A 15,465-nucleotide genomic window follows, 5' to 3' on the forward strand; every position below is an offset into this window, starting at 1 on the left:
GGAAATAAAAATAATGAATACATGGGAACAAATAAATTAAATCTCCAAGTAGCAAAAACATGAGGTAGTGGCCAAAAATTTGAGGAGGAATGCACAAGGAAATTATTTAAATCCCCAATTAAATAGAATAGGATTTAACTTAGGAAATTTCGTTATAGGAAAAAGGCTCCCATGAAATAGGTAACAAATAATTAAATTCCCTCAATGAAAAAAAGGCATAGGGGCGTGTGGGGTGGAGACCAAATAGAAGGAAAATATTCACATCCCCAATTAATTAGACATAGGTATTTATTTGAATAAAAAGGGATTCCACAAAATAGGAAACAAATAAATTACTCTCCCAAAAATTAGTGAAGGGGCCGAAAATTATTTGGCTCAAATAGCCAAGGAAATATTTCAAATAACAATTCAATTAGAGTGAGGAAATAAAATGTGGCATGATTTAATTGGATTTGAAATAAAAGAAGGGAATCAATAAGGCACCAATTAAATCAAAGAAAAATAATTCATCCTCCTATTAAATAGGGGATTTTTCGCAACTCCCAAAAAAAAATAGCTAGAGTTCGAATTTCATGTAGCATAAATTAGGGATAATTTGGTTTGGATTTAATTTGGATAAATATCCCAAAATAATTAATTAAATCCAAGAAGAGAATATTAATTCCAATAATTTTGAAGAGGCCGAAAATTCCAATGAATTGACTCGAACAAAAGTAAATGCATGATCCTATTAATTATTTCCCCACATCGGAAAATGTAAAAATTATCAACCACTTCATTCCACATCACCCACGATAATTATTTCACTTAATTCACTTAATCACATAAGAACAAAAATTTCATAATTGAAATTTCAAATCAACTTATTAAATAAAAGTCACAAAAGTTTGGGATGTTACATTTTTATTATCATAATAATAATTAATAACTTATTAAATAATTAAAATATAATTATATAATATAAATTATATTGTAATAAATACTAATTATTATTTTATAAATTAATAATTAATAAAATCGTAGTGAAATTCTAAATTATAAAATTTATTTAATTATAATATCCTTAAATATTATAATAGTAATAATAATAATAATAATAATAATAATAATAATAATAATTATTATTATTATAATTATTTATGATTATAATACTCCATGTAACTATAATTATACTTGTATTATTATATATTGTGATGGATGATTCATATTTAAACTATCCATCATAATAATAAATATATAATAATATAATTGTCATCATTTGTAATTAATAATTTATTAAAAAATTTTATTATTCTTTTTATAAATAAAATAATAATAAATCTATCTTTAGTTCGGTGTTTAAATGAAATACTACAAAATTTAAAATCTTGGTATTCTCCAAACACAGGAAAGTAAAGTTATTAGGAATCATATTCTAGAGATTCATTTTTCTAGTAATCATATTCCTTGCCAACTTTACTTTCCCGCCAACTAAACATGGGTCCGTTGCTAAGGAAACGATGTTCATTACACCGTTTGTTGACAACTTTGTATGTCAGTGTTACCGACATATAGATGCTAGTCGATAAGTTTGTCTTGCATTTTCGACTATTTCTTTTTATTGATAATCCATATGTATTATAGATTTAAGTTTTTATATTTATTTGTTTATTTAGCACAACACTACGTATTTCTTTGCAACTAATCAAGAAAAGAGAAAAACAAAGTAACAATACGAAATAACAAAGTCACTATAACAATAATTTGATATCAAGTACAACTATTAGTTCAAACAAAATCATATTCAATTTACTATCAGTTCAAACATGTGACGCCCCCGACTTTTTTCTATTCCTTTAAGTTTGTTTTTGGATGACCGTCGTCTTGGTTTCTGAAAGTACAAGATATAAACCGGACGTAATATAACCTAAAAAGGAATACAGAAGAACAAACTGAAACGAAGTACAAAATAGAAATCGAAACAGTAAACCGTGAACAGTTGTTAGCCGAGTAAATGAGTCCTCTTTCCGCAAGACGAGATACGCCCCGGTAGTGCTCTCGGATTGACATTTCGTCCCCAAAGATAAAACGGCTACGTCTTTGGTGAAGCAGTACTGCTATCAGCAGAGCTCCAGCGAACTGGATGGAGGAGAGGGCTGAGCTTCGACAGAAAAACAATGCAGAGAGGAAGAGATGCATAATGCTTTGAGTGTTTGATGTGTGATATGCATGGAATGGCTAGCCTATTTATAGGCTCAGTCCACTGCAGGGGTCAACATCCATGATGTCATCATTGCAAGACCGTAACCGCCGACCGTTACAAGGCGTTACGAGCACTGGGGGACACAGTAAGAGCCAAGGAGGGGCTTAAACCCTTCCCCAAAAAAAATTTTCCTTTCATCCTATGCTAAAATCTTTTGAAATTTTCAAAGAAACGGTCTCTAGCCCTTCCCAAATCTATGCTATTGAAGACTAAATCGCATTAGATTAATGTTAACAAGGGGCTGAAGTCACTGAATTGAATCTGAGAATTCAAAATTTGCAAATGCAAATTAGGGAATATATGGCTTTCACAGCAGGCTTGGGGAAGAAGATGTCCCACCCCACCCTAAAATAAGTATACTATTAATTATACATTTATGTAGGAAGTTAATTCTAGTAGCAATAATTGTATCCCTTGAAAGTAGCGTGACTAGCGTCACTTTGATTATTGGAGTAGTGAGTATAAATTAAGTACTTTATATATTCTTTAATTACCTATGTGGTAAAAAGGTTGCGTGGCTTTAATATTGTAAAGTCAAATTTTTTACTTTTTTCTTTTCTTTTCCTTTCCTTTATTTCTTTACAATTCTATTATACAAATATTTATTTTAAAAAATATGACTTTTAATATTCTTTTCTTTTCCTTTCCTTTATTTCTTTACAATTCTATTATACAAATATTTATTTTAAAAAATATGACTTTTAATATACACTTTATTATAAATATTAAGAATGAAAATATGAAAAGACATGTCATGCATCGACCGTGTAGTTTAATTCATATAGGATTCTACATATAGTTTCTTTCAAGTTTAAGATGTTGGCTTAGAGTTTGAGAATATTCAATTTGAGTTCGGCACGAGTTTTAATACAAAATTAATAAAATAAGAAAGATGTAAAGATAAAAAGTAATAAAGTATTGTTAGTGGAGAATGGATCTCACCTTATTAGAAAGAAAATAGTTTCCAAAATTAGAAAGTGCATATTCTTGTGGGACGGATTAAAAATGAAAGAGTGCATATTCTTGTAGGACGGAGGGAGTATATTCTTTATCTGTGATTCGTTGTTTTACTTTGACTTAGTCTGAGTTTTAAGAATTATATTAGCAATGAATAAAGAAAGTTAGTGGAATATGAGTTACAGTTTAGTAATAAATCGTGATTGAGACGAGTTAGTGGAATGTGTAGATCACTTATAGAAATAAAATAGTTAATGAGACCATTCTTCGCGGACGAAGTAAGTATATAGTTTAGCCCCTACTACAATTTTTTTCTACGTCCGCCACTGGTTACGAGAGCTGGAGAGGCTGCTCCTGGACGGACGTATCGGTACACACTGCGCGTCTAGGTTTGTTCACGACGTGGACTTCATCACGTGTCAACCACGTTGGCTTTACCGCGTCGGCTTTACCGCGTCATACTGACGGGGTGTCATTTCGTTTGGCTCGCTGACGTGGAAACAGTGGTGGTCTATAAAGAACTACACCAGCCTTGGGTCGAACCCAAGCACCGAGCCCCACGACCAGGCCCAAAGAACACCTAAGGACCAATTGCCAAGATCCAAGTCCAAGGGCACGGGCATGGGCACGAACATGGGCTCGGGCTCGAGGCTCACGGTGTGGCGGGCGGCGCGCGCGTGTGGGTTCTATAGCCCATCTTAGTCCGCTATAATTATTACATGGAATAATTCTTCTTATTAAATACTTGATTAATAAGGTTGTAACTTCCAATATGGGATAATTAACTCTCTTAATTAATCTCATGGCTTCTCTCATAGCTCATTTAATTAGTTTGTAATTTTGCACAACTTTAATCCATTATTTCTCACTCACTGGGAATCAGATTTGAAAAGTCATCTACTCCGAATGTAGATTGACGCTATATCATTTAATTTCAATAAATTAAATGTCTCGTTGAAATTATAATTGGTCAAAATCCTTTGACCGGGCATAGATTCAAACAATCATCCACATGAGTGGAAATAACCAAATGCATATGCATGTAGACACAAGCTCAACCCTCGAGAGGTATATAAGCATAAGGATAGGTAGTTTTTAGCTTTGAACCATCCATAGTCAACACCATCGGATACGCAGGTGGCCTAATAGCGCGATGCTTTGAACTATTCCTCCACGGCGTGCACTGAGACAATGGTGTTAACACTTAAACACCCCAACCTCATCCGTTCTCACGTTTTGTGTCCTTTGCGGCCTTGGACACCACTTTGGATTCATAAGTGTATTATACGAAGCGACCACACTTCACGCTTACATAGGTGATTCCTAGTCGAGTATCTTGCCCTACTCGGTCTCCTTGAGAACTCAATCTACTCGAGATCCTTAGGAATCATTAAAAGTCATAGACTTAGTCTTACCACAAGGCAAGTTTTTCAACACTCTATTGCTCTCTATGGAATATATATAGATGAGTGTTTCACACGAACTCTCATAACTTAGTTTTCCCATTGAACCAAGTTCTTGGGATCTCCAGTCATCATGGTTGGGTTCCCACTATGACAATTCTTTAGTTTGTGGATTTCAAACCCATTCCCTCTAGCAACTTGTTCATTTGATCACGATTTAACCCTTTGGTTAGCGGATCCGCTAGATTATCTATTGACTTCACATAGGCCGTCGACGAATATGTCGAGACTTACCGTTATAGAAGCCATTATTTGCCCTTCCAATAGCGGCTTGGCTATCACAGTGAATCAACACTGGAGGCACTGGCTTAGACCAACATGGAATATCCTCAAGGAAATTCTTAAGCCATTCGGCTTCTTCACCAGCTTTATCTAAAGCTATGAATTCCCATTTCATGGTTGATCGGGCTATGCATGTCTGTTTTGTGGATTTCCACGAGACAACACCACCCCCAATAGTAAAGATGTATCCACTTGTTGAAAGTAAGTCCTTATTTTCGGACATCCAATTCCCATAACAGTACCCTTCAAGTACCTGGGGGTATCTCGAAAAGTGTAGGCCATGATTTTGAGTATGTTTTAGATATCTCAAAACTCTTACTAGAGCTCTCCAATGCTCTTTGCTTAGATTACTCGTGTAGCGACTCAACTTGTTCACGGCACAAACAATGTCCGGTCGAGTACAATTAGTCAAATACAAAATGCACCCAATGACCTGTGCATATTCTTCTTGTGCAACGAGTTCGCCTTTGTTTTTGCTCAAGTGAACGTCGAGTTCAATTGGAGTCTTAACCGGTACGCCATCATAGGCCTTGAATTTCTTCAGTATTTTCTCAACATAATGAGATTGGGTTAAGATGATTCCATCAGATGTTCTTAGAATTCTTATTCCAAGAATTACATCGGCTAGACCCATGTCTTTCATGTCAAAGTTTCTTTTTAACATGGCTTTGGTCTCGTTAATCACTTGAGTGTTAATACTCATGATTAACATGTCATCAACGTAAAGACACATTATAACATATCCGTTATCAGTGTTCTTAATATAGACACATTTGTCGCATTCGTTGATTTTAAACTCATTTGATAACATCACATTATCAAATTTCAAGTGCCATTGCAATGACGCTTGGGACTTTACTAGTTTGGATACTTTTTTCTCTTGTCCAGGTACTACAAAGCCTTCGGGTTGTTCCATATAGATTTCATCTTCTAATTCACCATTTACAAACGCAATCTTAACATCCATTTGATGGATCGCAAGATTGTGCAGTGCAACAATCGCGAGAAGCACTCAGATAAATGTAATCCTCGTTACAGGTGAACCCTAAAGTTTCTTTTTAACATGGCTTTGGTCTCGTTAATCACTTGAGTGTTAATACTCATGATTAACATGTCATTAACGTAAAGACACACTATAACATATCCGTTATCAGTGTTCTTAATATAGACACATTTGTCGCATTCGTTGATTTTAAACTCATTTGATAACATCACATTATCAAATTTCAAGTGTCATTGCAACGGCGCTTGTTTCAATCCATATAGGGACTTTACTAGTTTGGATACATTTTTCTCTTGTCCAGGTACTACAAACCCTTCGGGTTGTTCCATATAGATTTCATCTTCTAATTCACCATTTAGAAACGCAATCTTAACATCCATTTGATGAATCGCAAGATTGTGCAGTGCAACAATCGCGAGAAGCACTCGGATAAATTTAAAACCCTTTACCACCAGTCGAGCTTTATATTTATCCACTGTTCTATCGGCCTTAAATTTCCTTTTAAGTACCCATTTGCACCCTAAAGGTTTAGTACCTTCTGGTTGATCAACCAACATCCAAGTGTGGTGGTGAGTTCGGAGAAGCGCGGATTGGATCAAGCTATATGGAAGATAACTAAACCAAGTGGATCAGTTAGCAAATGTCGTTTCCACATGATCAAGGCGTTCAGTTAGCAAATGTCGTTTCCACATGATCAAGGCGTTCTCTCTCGCTCCATCGAAATATATTTATAACTCCCAAACATGCACTACTTTAACAGTAAAGCGACAAGTACGGGGTCGATCCTACAGAGAAACCGGTGCGTTGAGTGTGTGAATAGTGAACAGGGGTCGGCTGCAGCCACGCTTTAAGTTGGGAGTTTAAAAACTACTGGATTACGCTAGGCAGAATGTAAACTAACTATTGGATCAAGTAACTTATCATGCTTGAAAAGGACTTAACTACCTAAACATCCTTTGGAACTACAAATCACTTTTTCATTCAACATAGCTAAACACAGGATCAAAGATTTTAAAGTTAAAGCTAAACTGGAACAGTAGACAAGATGACGAAAACAATATAACTCCGATTTTTATACTCAATGCTCAAAACAGTACTGTGAACATGCGGAATACAAAAGATCGATTCTTTAACTACGGAAAAACAAGGAATTTAACTAAGCTAATAACTTTAGAAAGTAAGAAAGCGAGTAAAGCCGAGAAGCTCTCAATCGGAAACTTGAGACAACGGCGAACATATATTGAATTCTCTGTCGCGCTCCCTTTCGGTCGCTCTCTTCTAACTAGCCATTGCTATTATCTAACTAAGCTATCTTTGGAGCTGGGGAAAACTTGGAACTGAGAACTAAACTAAAAAGAAAAGCTAAACTAGAAGCGGAAGGAAGATGATAAAAAAGAAGATCCAAAAGAAGAAGCTATCGAACTCCCTCATTATGGTGGCACATTCTCTATTTATAAGCTCGCCGCAACGACCTCCAACTAGATAACGATTTAAGCAGAGAATATTCGCTCACTCTAGGATCGCGCATCTCATCCATTGACACGTGCCCCTTCTTCTAGAATGTGGTGGCCCCTCAGCAATCGAATGAGGATTCTCCTTCGTTCTTGATAACTGATTGATGATCCTATCCAACGCATCAGCTACACGTGCTTCTCTTCTAGAATGTCGTGGTCCCCGCCTAACTGCTTGATCACCCCCTTGATCATTCCACCCGATTTTTGGCCTTTTTCGCCATCTGCACCAGCTTGGTCAGCTTGGCCTTGTTGCGCTTGGTCAAGCGGCATTCCTGCACAATTAACACTTGCTTTGCGCGATAAACTGATCAAGTAGCATACATTTCACCCCTAAACCGATGCACGAAATATGCATAAATTTCGCTTTGAACAGCTTCTCTCCAATGTAACCCGTCTGGGCCAGCAAATGCTACTTTTATAAATGTTGGTTCTTCATCCAACATAAAACCAATGTAGTCAGGACCAAATATTTTTGGTGTTCTGACCCTACTACCACGTCTTAGTACTGCATCACTTGGATCAGGCCTTGCTCGCTTTCGCGATTGAGGTTCTTCATCTACTGATTTAGAACTAGTTGTTTCATCTTCAATTCTCATTTCAGAATTGGTTGTGACCTCTTCTTTGTCTTTGCAAGGAAATGTATTTTCTAGAAATACGGCATTCTTTGACTCGATTGTTGTTCCTACTATTATAGTCGATATTTCAGACTTGTGAACAACAAATCTATATGCACTAGTGTTAAGTGCATATCCAATGAAGATACAATCAACTGTTTTGGGGCCAATTGTAACTTCTTTGGCGGAGGAACCATTACCTTCGCCGAACACCCACATACTTTGAGGTATTTGTAGTATGGCTTCCTTCCTTTCAACAACTCATAAGGAGTGATGTCTTTTCCTTTTAGTGGGATTTTGTTTAGGATATAGTTAGCCATCAAGATAGCTTCCCCCCACATGTTATGGGGTAATCCTGAACTTAGTAGCAACGCATTCATCATCTCTTTTAGAGTTTGATTTTTGTGTTCTGCAACACCATTAGATTGTGGTGAGTATGGAACAGTTGTTTGATGAATTATACCACTTGTGTTGCATAACTCCTCAAACGGGGCCACATACTCGCCTCCTCTATCACTTCGAATTGCTTTGATTTTACAACCAAGTTGATTCTCAACTTTGTTCTTATAATTTTTGAATGATTCAATTGCTTCATCTTTACTTCTTAAAAGATAAATGTAGCAATATCTTGTGCAATCATCTATAAAAGTGATAAAGTACTTTTTACCACCTCTAGTTTGCACTAACTTTAAATCACATACATCCGTGTGAATTAATTCAAGGGGTTTTGTGTTCCGTTCAACCGAGTGAAACGGTAACTTAGTCATTTTTGCTTCAAGACATATTTCACATTTGTCTTGGGTATCCACTTCATTTGCCTTTAGTAAATTTACTAATCTTTTAATGGCTTTTGAATTTACATGTCTCAATCTACAATGCCACAAACTTGAACATTCATTCAAGTAAGAGGAAGTAGATGCTTTATTATTATTAGCCAAAGGCTTTGGGACAAGGCGTGTAGCCACACTAAGTTTGAAAAATCCATCGGTTACATAACCTTTTCCGAGGGACTTCCCAAACTTATACAATGCGAACCTATCAAACTCAAATATAAGTTTAAACCCCTTATTAACTAGTATTGATCCTGACACTAGGTTCTTGGGAATGTCCGGGATATGTAGCACATCCTTCAAAGTGATTGAGACGTTGGACGTCATCATGAGGATCACATTTCTAATGCCGAGGACTTCGGATGATGCTTGATTCCCCATATTGATCTTCATCCCTTCATCCCTTCAACAGCAGTGTAGGAAACAAATTTGCTTTTGTCTGAGCAGACATGAGCAGTAGCGCCGGTGTCAATGTACCAGCCACCCTTGTTATCAACAAGGTTAACTTCTTCAGTGACCACATCAACGAGGTCACTTTCATCCCAGTCTTTGAACTCCTTCTCAATGACGTGGGCAACCGGTTTCTTCTTCTTGCTGCGGCAATCTTTGGCAAAGTGGTCAGGTTTGCCACATTTGTAGCAGTCGCCTTCAAACTTATTTGCAGACTGCTTTCCCTTCCCTTTGTCATTCTCATTGGGACGACTTGGGTGAGGGCGTTTGTGGAGGGACCACCCCGCTCCAACAGGTTGGCTTTTGCATCAAGTGGGCTGTAGCCCTTAGCCTTTTGATCGGTTTTGCGCACATCAGCTTCAATGCGCAATTTCACGATCAAGTCTTCGAGAGTAATCCTCTTTCGCTTGTGCTTGAGGTAGTTCTTGATGTCCTTCCAACCAGAAGGAAGCTTCTCGATGATCGTGCCCCTTGTGAAGTTGTCGGGCAAGGTCATCCCTTCAGCCACGAGTCCATGGATAATCATTTGGAACTCTTGAACTTGTTCCATGACGGGTCGAGAGTCGACCATTTTGTAGTCCAAAAATTTGGCTACTACAAAATTCTTTGTTCCTGCATTGTCAATGCTATACTTCTTTTCTAGGCTTTCCCACATTTCTTTTGATGTGGTTACAACGGAGAATACATTGTATAAACTATCATCTAAAGCACTTAGAATGAAATTTTTACAAAGATAGTCTCCTTTGCGCCAAGCTTCCTAGTCCGCCATGACCTCGATCCTTGTCTCTTGATCACTTGGCCCGGCGGCTCGTTATCCGTGAGGAAGTTGGCGACGTCCAATGTTGTCAAGTAGAACAACACCTTTGGTACCATCTCTTGAAGTTAGATCCTCCAAATTTTGGTGGCTTTTCAGCGGGTGACATCATTCTTGGTACCAAAGGTGCCGCACTTAGTAATACGATTAGTAGTTTTATTTTAGTACTCCGTATAGTAGTAGTAGCAGCAGTTTTATTTTAGTACTCCGTATAGTAGTAGTAGCTTTGCACTAATAAAACAAAAGGGTTAATTAAATACTACCAATGTTTATTAGTTTGGTTAGCGAAAGTAAATAGAAGAAAATGAATATCCCATATTTAGACAGATTAATGAATTTCCACCTAAACCCCCGAGATCCTAACCCTCGCTTTCGCCACCACCTTTTTCTCGTGTTTCTCCGCTCACCACACTAACCAATTTCTTCACCTCTATTTTCAACAATATAACTCCCAACAATTTCACACATCAATAAAAACATTCATCGCCACTTTGATGCAATAACACTCTCACACAATCTCCATTCCCCAATTCCCACCTCTACATTTCTCTCATATGGCGCCGGCGGCCGGCGTAGTGCTACAAGGCGACCGGGCTCCGTCGAAGCCCATCGTGCTCCCGCAGCTCCTCTCTGCGGCAGTTCCGGAGGTCTTCGCCAAGGACGCCATCATCGCCTGGTTCCGCGGTGAGTTCGCGGCGGCCAACGCCATCATCGACGCCCTCTGCACCCACCTGCAGGAGCTCGAGGCCATCGCCGGAGTGGCCGATTACGGATCTGTCTACGCCGCGATTCATCACAGGCGCCTCAATTGGGTCCCGATCCTTCAGATGCAGAAGTACTACCCCATTGTTGATGTGGTCGCCGAGCTCGAGAAAGTCGCCGAGAAGAAGCGGGACCCTGTGGTTGCGGTAAAGGAGGAGTGCGTGGACGGTAGTGATAATGACGCCGGAGAAACGGTGGCTGAAGACGGCGGCTCCACGGTGGTCGATTCGCCGGAAAGTGATTACACTGATTCAGGTAATTACTGTGGTTTTAGTGATTGATTTCCTCCAAATTCGATCATTATCTATACTACTACTATTTGATTAAGTGATGGATTTTCGAGCATTTTTGCGATTTCACTGATTTGAGTAAGCTATAAATTCTGGATCATGCATTCATTTCCTAAAGCTATAATCTTGATTTAAATTGCGGATAATGTTTGTGCTTGCATGAAAAGGAGGATCTGTAGAATGAAACATGAGTAAAGCAATGTTGATTTGTTCTAATATGGTATTCGCCATTGAAATCTCTTCTCATATTCTGGACTGCAGGATCCCAGGAACTGCAGATATTATGTTCTAACCACGACGAATGTGAGGCGCGCCAAGCCCAGATCAAGATGACGAAAGGGTTTGTGGCGAAAGAGCCAGTAAAGGGGCAAATGGCAAGTCTCCTCTTTCTCATGTGTATATGTGTCTGTTTCACGCGCACAGCACATGCAACGAGCATCTTCTGATCATCGTACATATATAATGGGATGACAGGTGAATGTTGTTAGAGGCCTCAAGTTGTACCAAGACATATTCACTGGTGCTGAGCTCTCAAAGTTGAGTGACTTTGTCAATGAACTCCGTTTGGCTGGTAGGGATGGTGAACTCTCGGGTAGATCTTGTGATTCTTTTGGCGTTAAAATAGATTTTTTTTTTTACTTTTGCTGCTAGAAGTTATGAATTGAGATTTTAAAGGGCATCTTTTATAGGTTTGCTTGAGCAGATTTGGTTATTAATATTTACTTTATTTATAAACATTATGCATCTTCTAGATTTGCACGTTGTAGAGATTTCTTATCAAATGTTTCGTATTGATTTCAGGAGACACCTACATTTTATACAATCAGCATGTGAAAGGGAACAAGAGAGAGCTGATCCAGCTTGGGGTTCCCATTTTTGGGCAGATAAAAGAAGATGCTACTGATAAATTTCAAAAGAGTATGCCAAGTTTGCATTCAAATGCATTAACTACTTTTTATGTCAGTTTTTTTATTTACAAAGAAGCATTCTACGACGTGAAACAGGCTACATTCAGCCGATTCCAGCTCTTATCCAGGATGTGATCGATCACTTGATTCAGTGGCATCTGATTCCAGAGAACAGGAAACCCAATAGCTGCATCATAAACTTCTTTGACGAGGTACGTATCCCTCAGCTTCGTCTTTTATCTTTCCACCACGCATTTTTGATAATTCAAATAGCGAATGCCCTAAGAATGCCAACATTTTAGTGGGACCTCATTTCATCTCTGTACTAATAGGAAGATTATGAACTAGAATAGCTTGTTGATTTTTGCAGGGAGAGTATTCTCACCCTTTCCTGAAACCGCCTCACTTGGACCAGCCCCTCTCCATCTTGCTGCTCTCAAAGTCAACAATGGCATTTGGCCGAACACTCTTCAGTGATAGTGAAGGAAACTACAAAGGACCCCTCACCCTCTCTCTCAAGGAAGGGTGTGTAGTTCCTGCACTTTTATTTGTGAACATTGAATCTCATTTCGTCTCATCTTTTCTTTCAATTAAACCGTTGCTTCTGGCATGGTGATTCTTGTGATTAAATGCCTCAAAATTTTAATCCAAGTCTGTCGCACTAGATTTTCATTGTGCACATTTATTTTAAGAAAAATCTGCAAGTTCGATTTTGGTCATTTTCAGGTCTCTTTTAGTGATGAGAAGAAGTAGTTCAGACACAGCTAGGCATGCTATGTGCTCCTCTCAAAATAGAAGGGTGAGCATTTCTTTCTTCAGGGTGAGGAGTCTCAGACGGGCCGAGGCAGAGAGTAGTTTCGAATCCATGAACATATGGCAACAAGGGCTCACAGCTCCATACACAACGCAAGATAGCTACGAGACTTTTGATGGAATCCCCAAATGTGGCTTTCTGCAGTCTCCTGTTGTGATGCTCGCCCCATTGAGCCCAATGGCTATCAGCCCTGGAGGTACCCCACGTGGTGGCACCGGGGTTTTCCTTCCATGGAGTGTCGGGTTGCCCAAACCTGCAAAGCACCTCCCACCGCGCGCACAGAGACAGCGGTTTCTTCCTCTCCCTTCCACTCTAGATACACAGAGTTGAGGATTGGTGCAGTGAGTTTTGTATGCGCTAGAGATTTTTAAGTTGAATTTTGCTATTGCTTATATACTTTAAAGAAGCAATTTTTCCAGCTGGAAATGAGTTGGGGCTTCGTTATGTTTTACTCCACTTCTATTCAAATAGGTTTAGAATTAGAAATTTTGAATTTCCCACAGTTGGAAGTTGAAGTTTAGAATAGGCAAGAGAGAGTTCAGTGTTGTATCAACTTGTTTATCTTCAGGTTGAATCTTATTTTGAGATTTCGAAAGTTATCCCTTTTTGTCAGCAATCTAAACTTAAATTCAAGACAGAACACATAAATTTTGTAGAGGTTTACAATTCTTCATCAACGAATACTTTATTGAGCCACATAAAGAAAGGCAATTACAGCATACTTTCACTTTCACTTTCACATGAAGAGTAACAGCAAAGAATTAAAACACATTTCATCATTTTGAAAAAAATTACATATCCAAATCTTTACTTGGTAGGTAGCTTCAATGGGATCATTCTTCGTTATCCCTTTCATTTGCCAATCCAGCAGCTTTAGCCCGATGAAGGAAGATTGTATCACCTCGTTGCAGCCATTAAGTTTTCACTGGCTCATCATCATCCTCAATATCCCAACTCAAATCCTCAGCATCATCTGCAGCACTGAGATGCTTCCTCAGTTCTTCTCTGTTCGGCCTCTCACCAATCGGATCTTTCTTGTCATTGTCACTTCCAATGTCCTCAATTTCGTCCCACTCAATATCTTTTTCCTCCGTCTTCACCGCATGCTTCACCACTTGTTCAGCTTCGCCTTTGACACCCACATTCTCGTCAGTTTTCTCCTTGACACTTTCCTCAGATTTCAATCTCTCATAACTTGTCTCTTTATCAGATGTGGTTTCTCTCTCATACGAATCAGCCACAGTGGCATTGCCTCCTTCCTGCAATTCACCAGTCAAACTCCCTCCTTTCTCACCAGAAATCGAGTTCTCATCATCACTAACGCCCTTCGCCTTCCCACCATCCTTCTCCTCATCATCATCAACATCAACATCCCATGACAGCTCATCGGCCTCTTCATCCACCGATATCGCCCTCTTCACAAGATTAGCCCGGAACTTCTCCTGCTGCTCGAGCTTATCCACTCTGTAGAAATACCTACACCAAAACGTATCATGATCTACTACATTTGGCACAATCTTTCTAAAATTAGCATCCAGAGCCCCATTCTCCCCAATCAAACCCTCGATCTCGCCACTCTTTTCATCAAGGTTAAAGCTCGATCTCCACTTATCGTAGTCCTCCAAATCATCAGGCTCCTGACAGAACGTATTCAAATCGGTCTGGATCGCACTCAGCTGCGCCTCGAACCTACTGTAGCGCCCCAAATTCAAGCTCCGATTGATCTCCGGCGTATCGGTCTCCCCATCCGAAAGCTGGGGCTCCTGCAAGATGATCTCCGCCGTCGACTTCAGGACGCCGTGTGCCGCCGAAGTTCCGGCTTCGATTGACGCCGGGAGCTCCTTCACAGCACTGGTCGCTGCTTCGCGGATGATATCAGATTCCTTTCTGAGACCCGACCCAAATTCCTTCAGATCTCTGCTGTATGTCTCGATCATCGATTCGGATGTGGTGGCTAGGGTTTTGATCAAGCTCCCGAAGCTCCATCCGTAATTTGGAGTAGGATCTTGGGCCGGCGGGTTGAGGGCGGAGTCCAGGTTGGATTGGCGAGGGCTCTGAGGCTCCTCATCGTCTAAGATGATAGATTTTAAAAAGTTCATGGTGTGAGTTTGTGATTAGGGTTCCGGTGGGATTTGGGAATTTTAATGATGATGGTTACCTGTTACCGTCGCTCATTAGCATTCCACTGACTCATTCTTACTCACATTTTATTATAAAACGTATAAAATCAGAACTCACATTTCACTAACTTTTTCACATTTCACTAACTTTTTCTACTTATTTTTACTAACAAAGTCAAGCAAGGAAGTATGAAACATTTATTTTTGCTATGAAATTTTATATATTTTTGTTTTGTGAATTAAATAGAGAAAGAATAAAATAAGAGGAGAAAAAAATAAAAAATAGTATTATTTTTAGTTTATTAAAATATGTCATTATTAATGGGATAAAAAAATAGTCATTTTTAATGAGGTGGATGGAATATTAATTAAACTTTTCGTGTTTAAGTGCCAATAAAATGT

At 38.8% G+C, this 15,465-nt stretch overlaps 2 protein-coding genes across 3 annotated transcripts; one reads left to right on the forward strand and one right to left on the reverse strand.

The window, feature by feature from the left end:
- Nucleotides 1–10,534: 10,534 nt before the first annotated feature.
- Nucleotides 10,535–13,559, forward strand: LOC121794443 (RNA demethylase ALKBH10B-like). 2 transcript variants are annotated; one of them, XM_042192605.1, is made up of 7 exons: nucleotides 10,535–11,186; nucleotides 11,483–11,595; nucleotides 11,696–11,813; nucleotides 12,023–12,139; nucleotides 12,226–12,341; nucleotides 12,500–12,654; nucleotides 12,856–13,559. In XM_042192605.1, the coding sequence occupies exons 1-7, from the start codon at nucleotides 10,724–10,726 to the stop codon at nucleotides 13,271–13,273; spliced, it is 1,500 nt and encodes a 499-aa protein (XP_042048539.1). In that variant the 5' UTR covers nucleotides 10,535–10,723; the 3' UTR covers nucleotides 13,274–13,559. The 2 variants fall into 2 exon arrangements, with proteins under 2 accessions (XP_042048539.1, XP_042048540.1); XM_042192606.1 differs by having other exon boundaries at nucleotides 11,696–11,792.
- Nucleotides 13,560–13,609: 50 nt separating this feature from the next.
- LOC121794444 (BSD domain-containing protein 1-like) lies at nucleotides 13,610–15,090 on the reverse strand. Its single transcript, XM_042192607.1, has one exon. It carries the CDS (start codon nucleotides 15,040–15,042, stop codon nucleotides 13,858–13,860), a length of 1,185 nt encoding a protein of 394 aa, XP_042048541.1. The 5' UTR covers nucleotides 15,043–15,090; the 3' UTR covers nucleotides 13,610–13,857.
- Nucleotides 15,091–15,465: the final 375 nt, after the last annotated feature.

The sequence above is a fragment of the Salvia splendens genome, chromosome 3, assembly GCF_004379255.2.
Source record: "Salvia splendens isolate huo1 chromosome 3, SspV2, whole genome shotgun sequence".
In the NCBI taxonomy this organism is placed as follows: Eukaryota; Viridiplantae; Streptophyta; class Magnoliopsida; order Lamiales; family Lamiaceae; genus Salvia; species Salvia splendens.

Coding starts and splice junctions, on each gene's coding strand:
- LOC121794443 (XM_042192605.1), top strand. CDS start 10,724: ATGGCGCCGGCGGCCGGCGTAGTGCTACAAGGCGACCGGGCTCCGTCG. Junction 11,187..11,482: donor AAGTGATTACACTGATTCAG/GTAATTACTGTG, acceptor TCTGGACTGCAG/GATCCCAGGAACTGCAGATA. Junction 11,814..12,022: donor TAGGGATGGTGAACTCTCGG/GTAGATCTTGTG, acceptor TATTGATTTCAG/GAGACACCTACATTTTATAC.
- LOC121794444 (XM_042192607.1), bottom strand. CDS start 15,042: ATGAACTTTTTAAAATCTATCATCTTAGACGATGAGGAGCCTCAGAGC.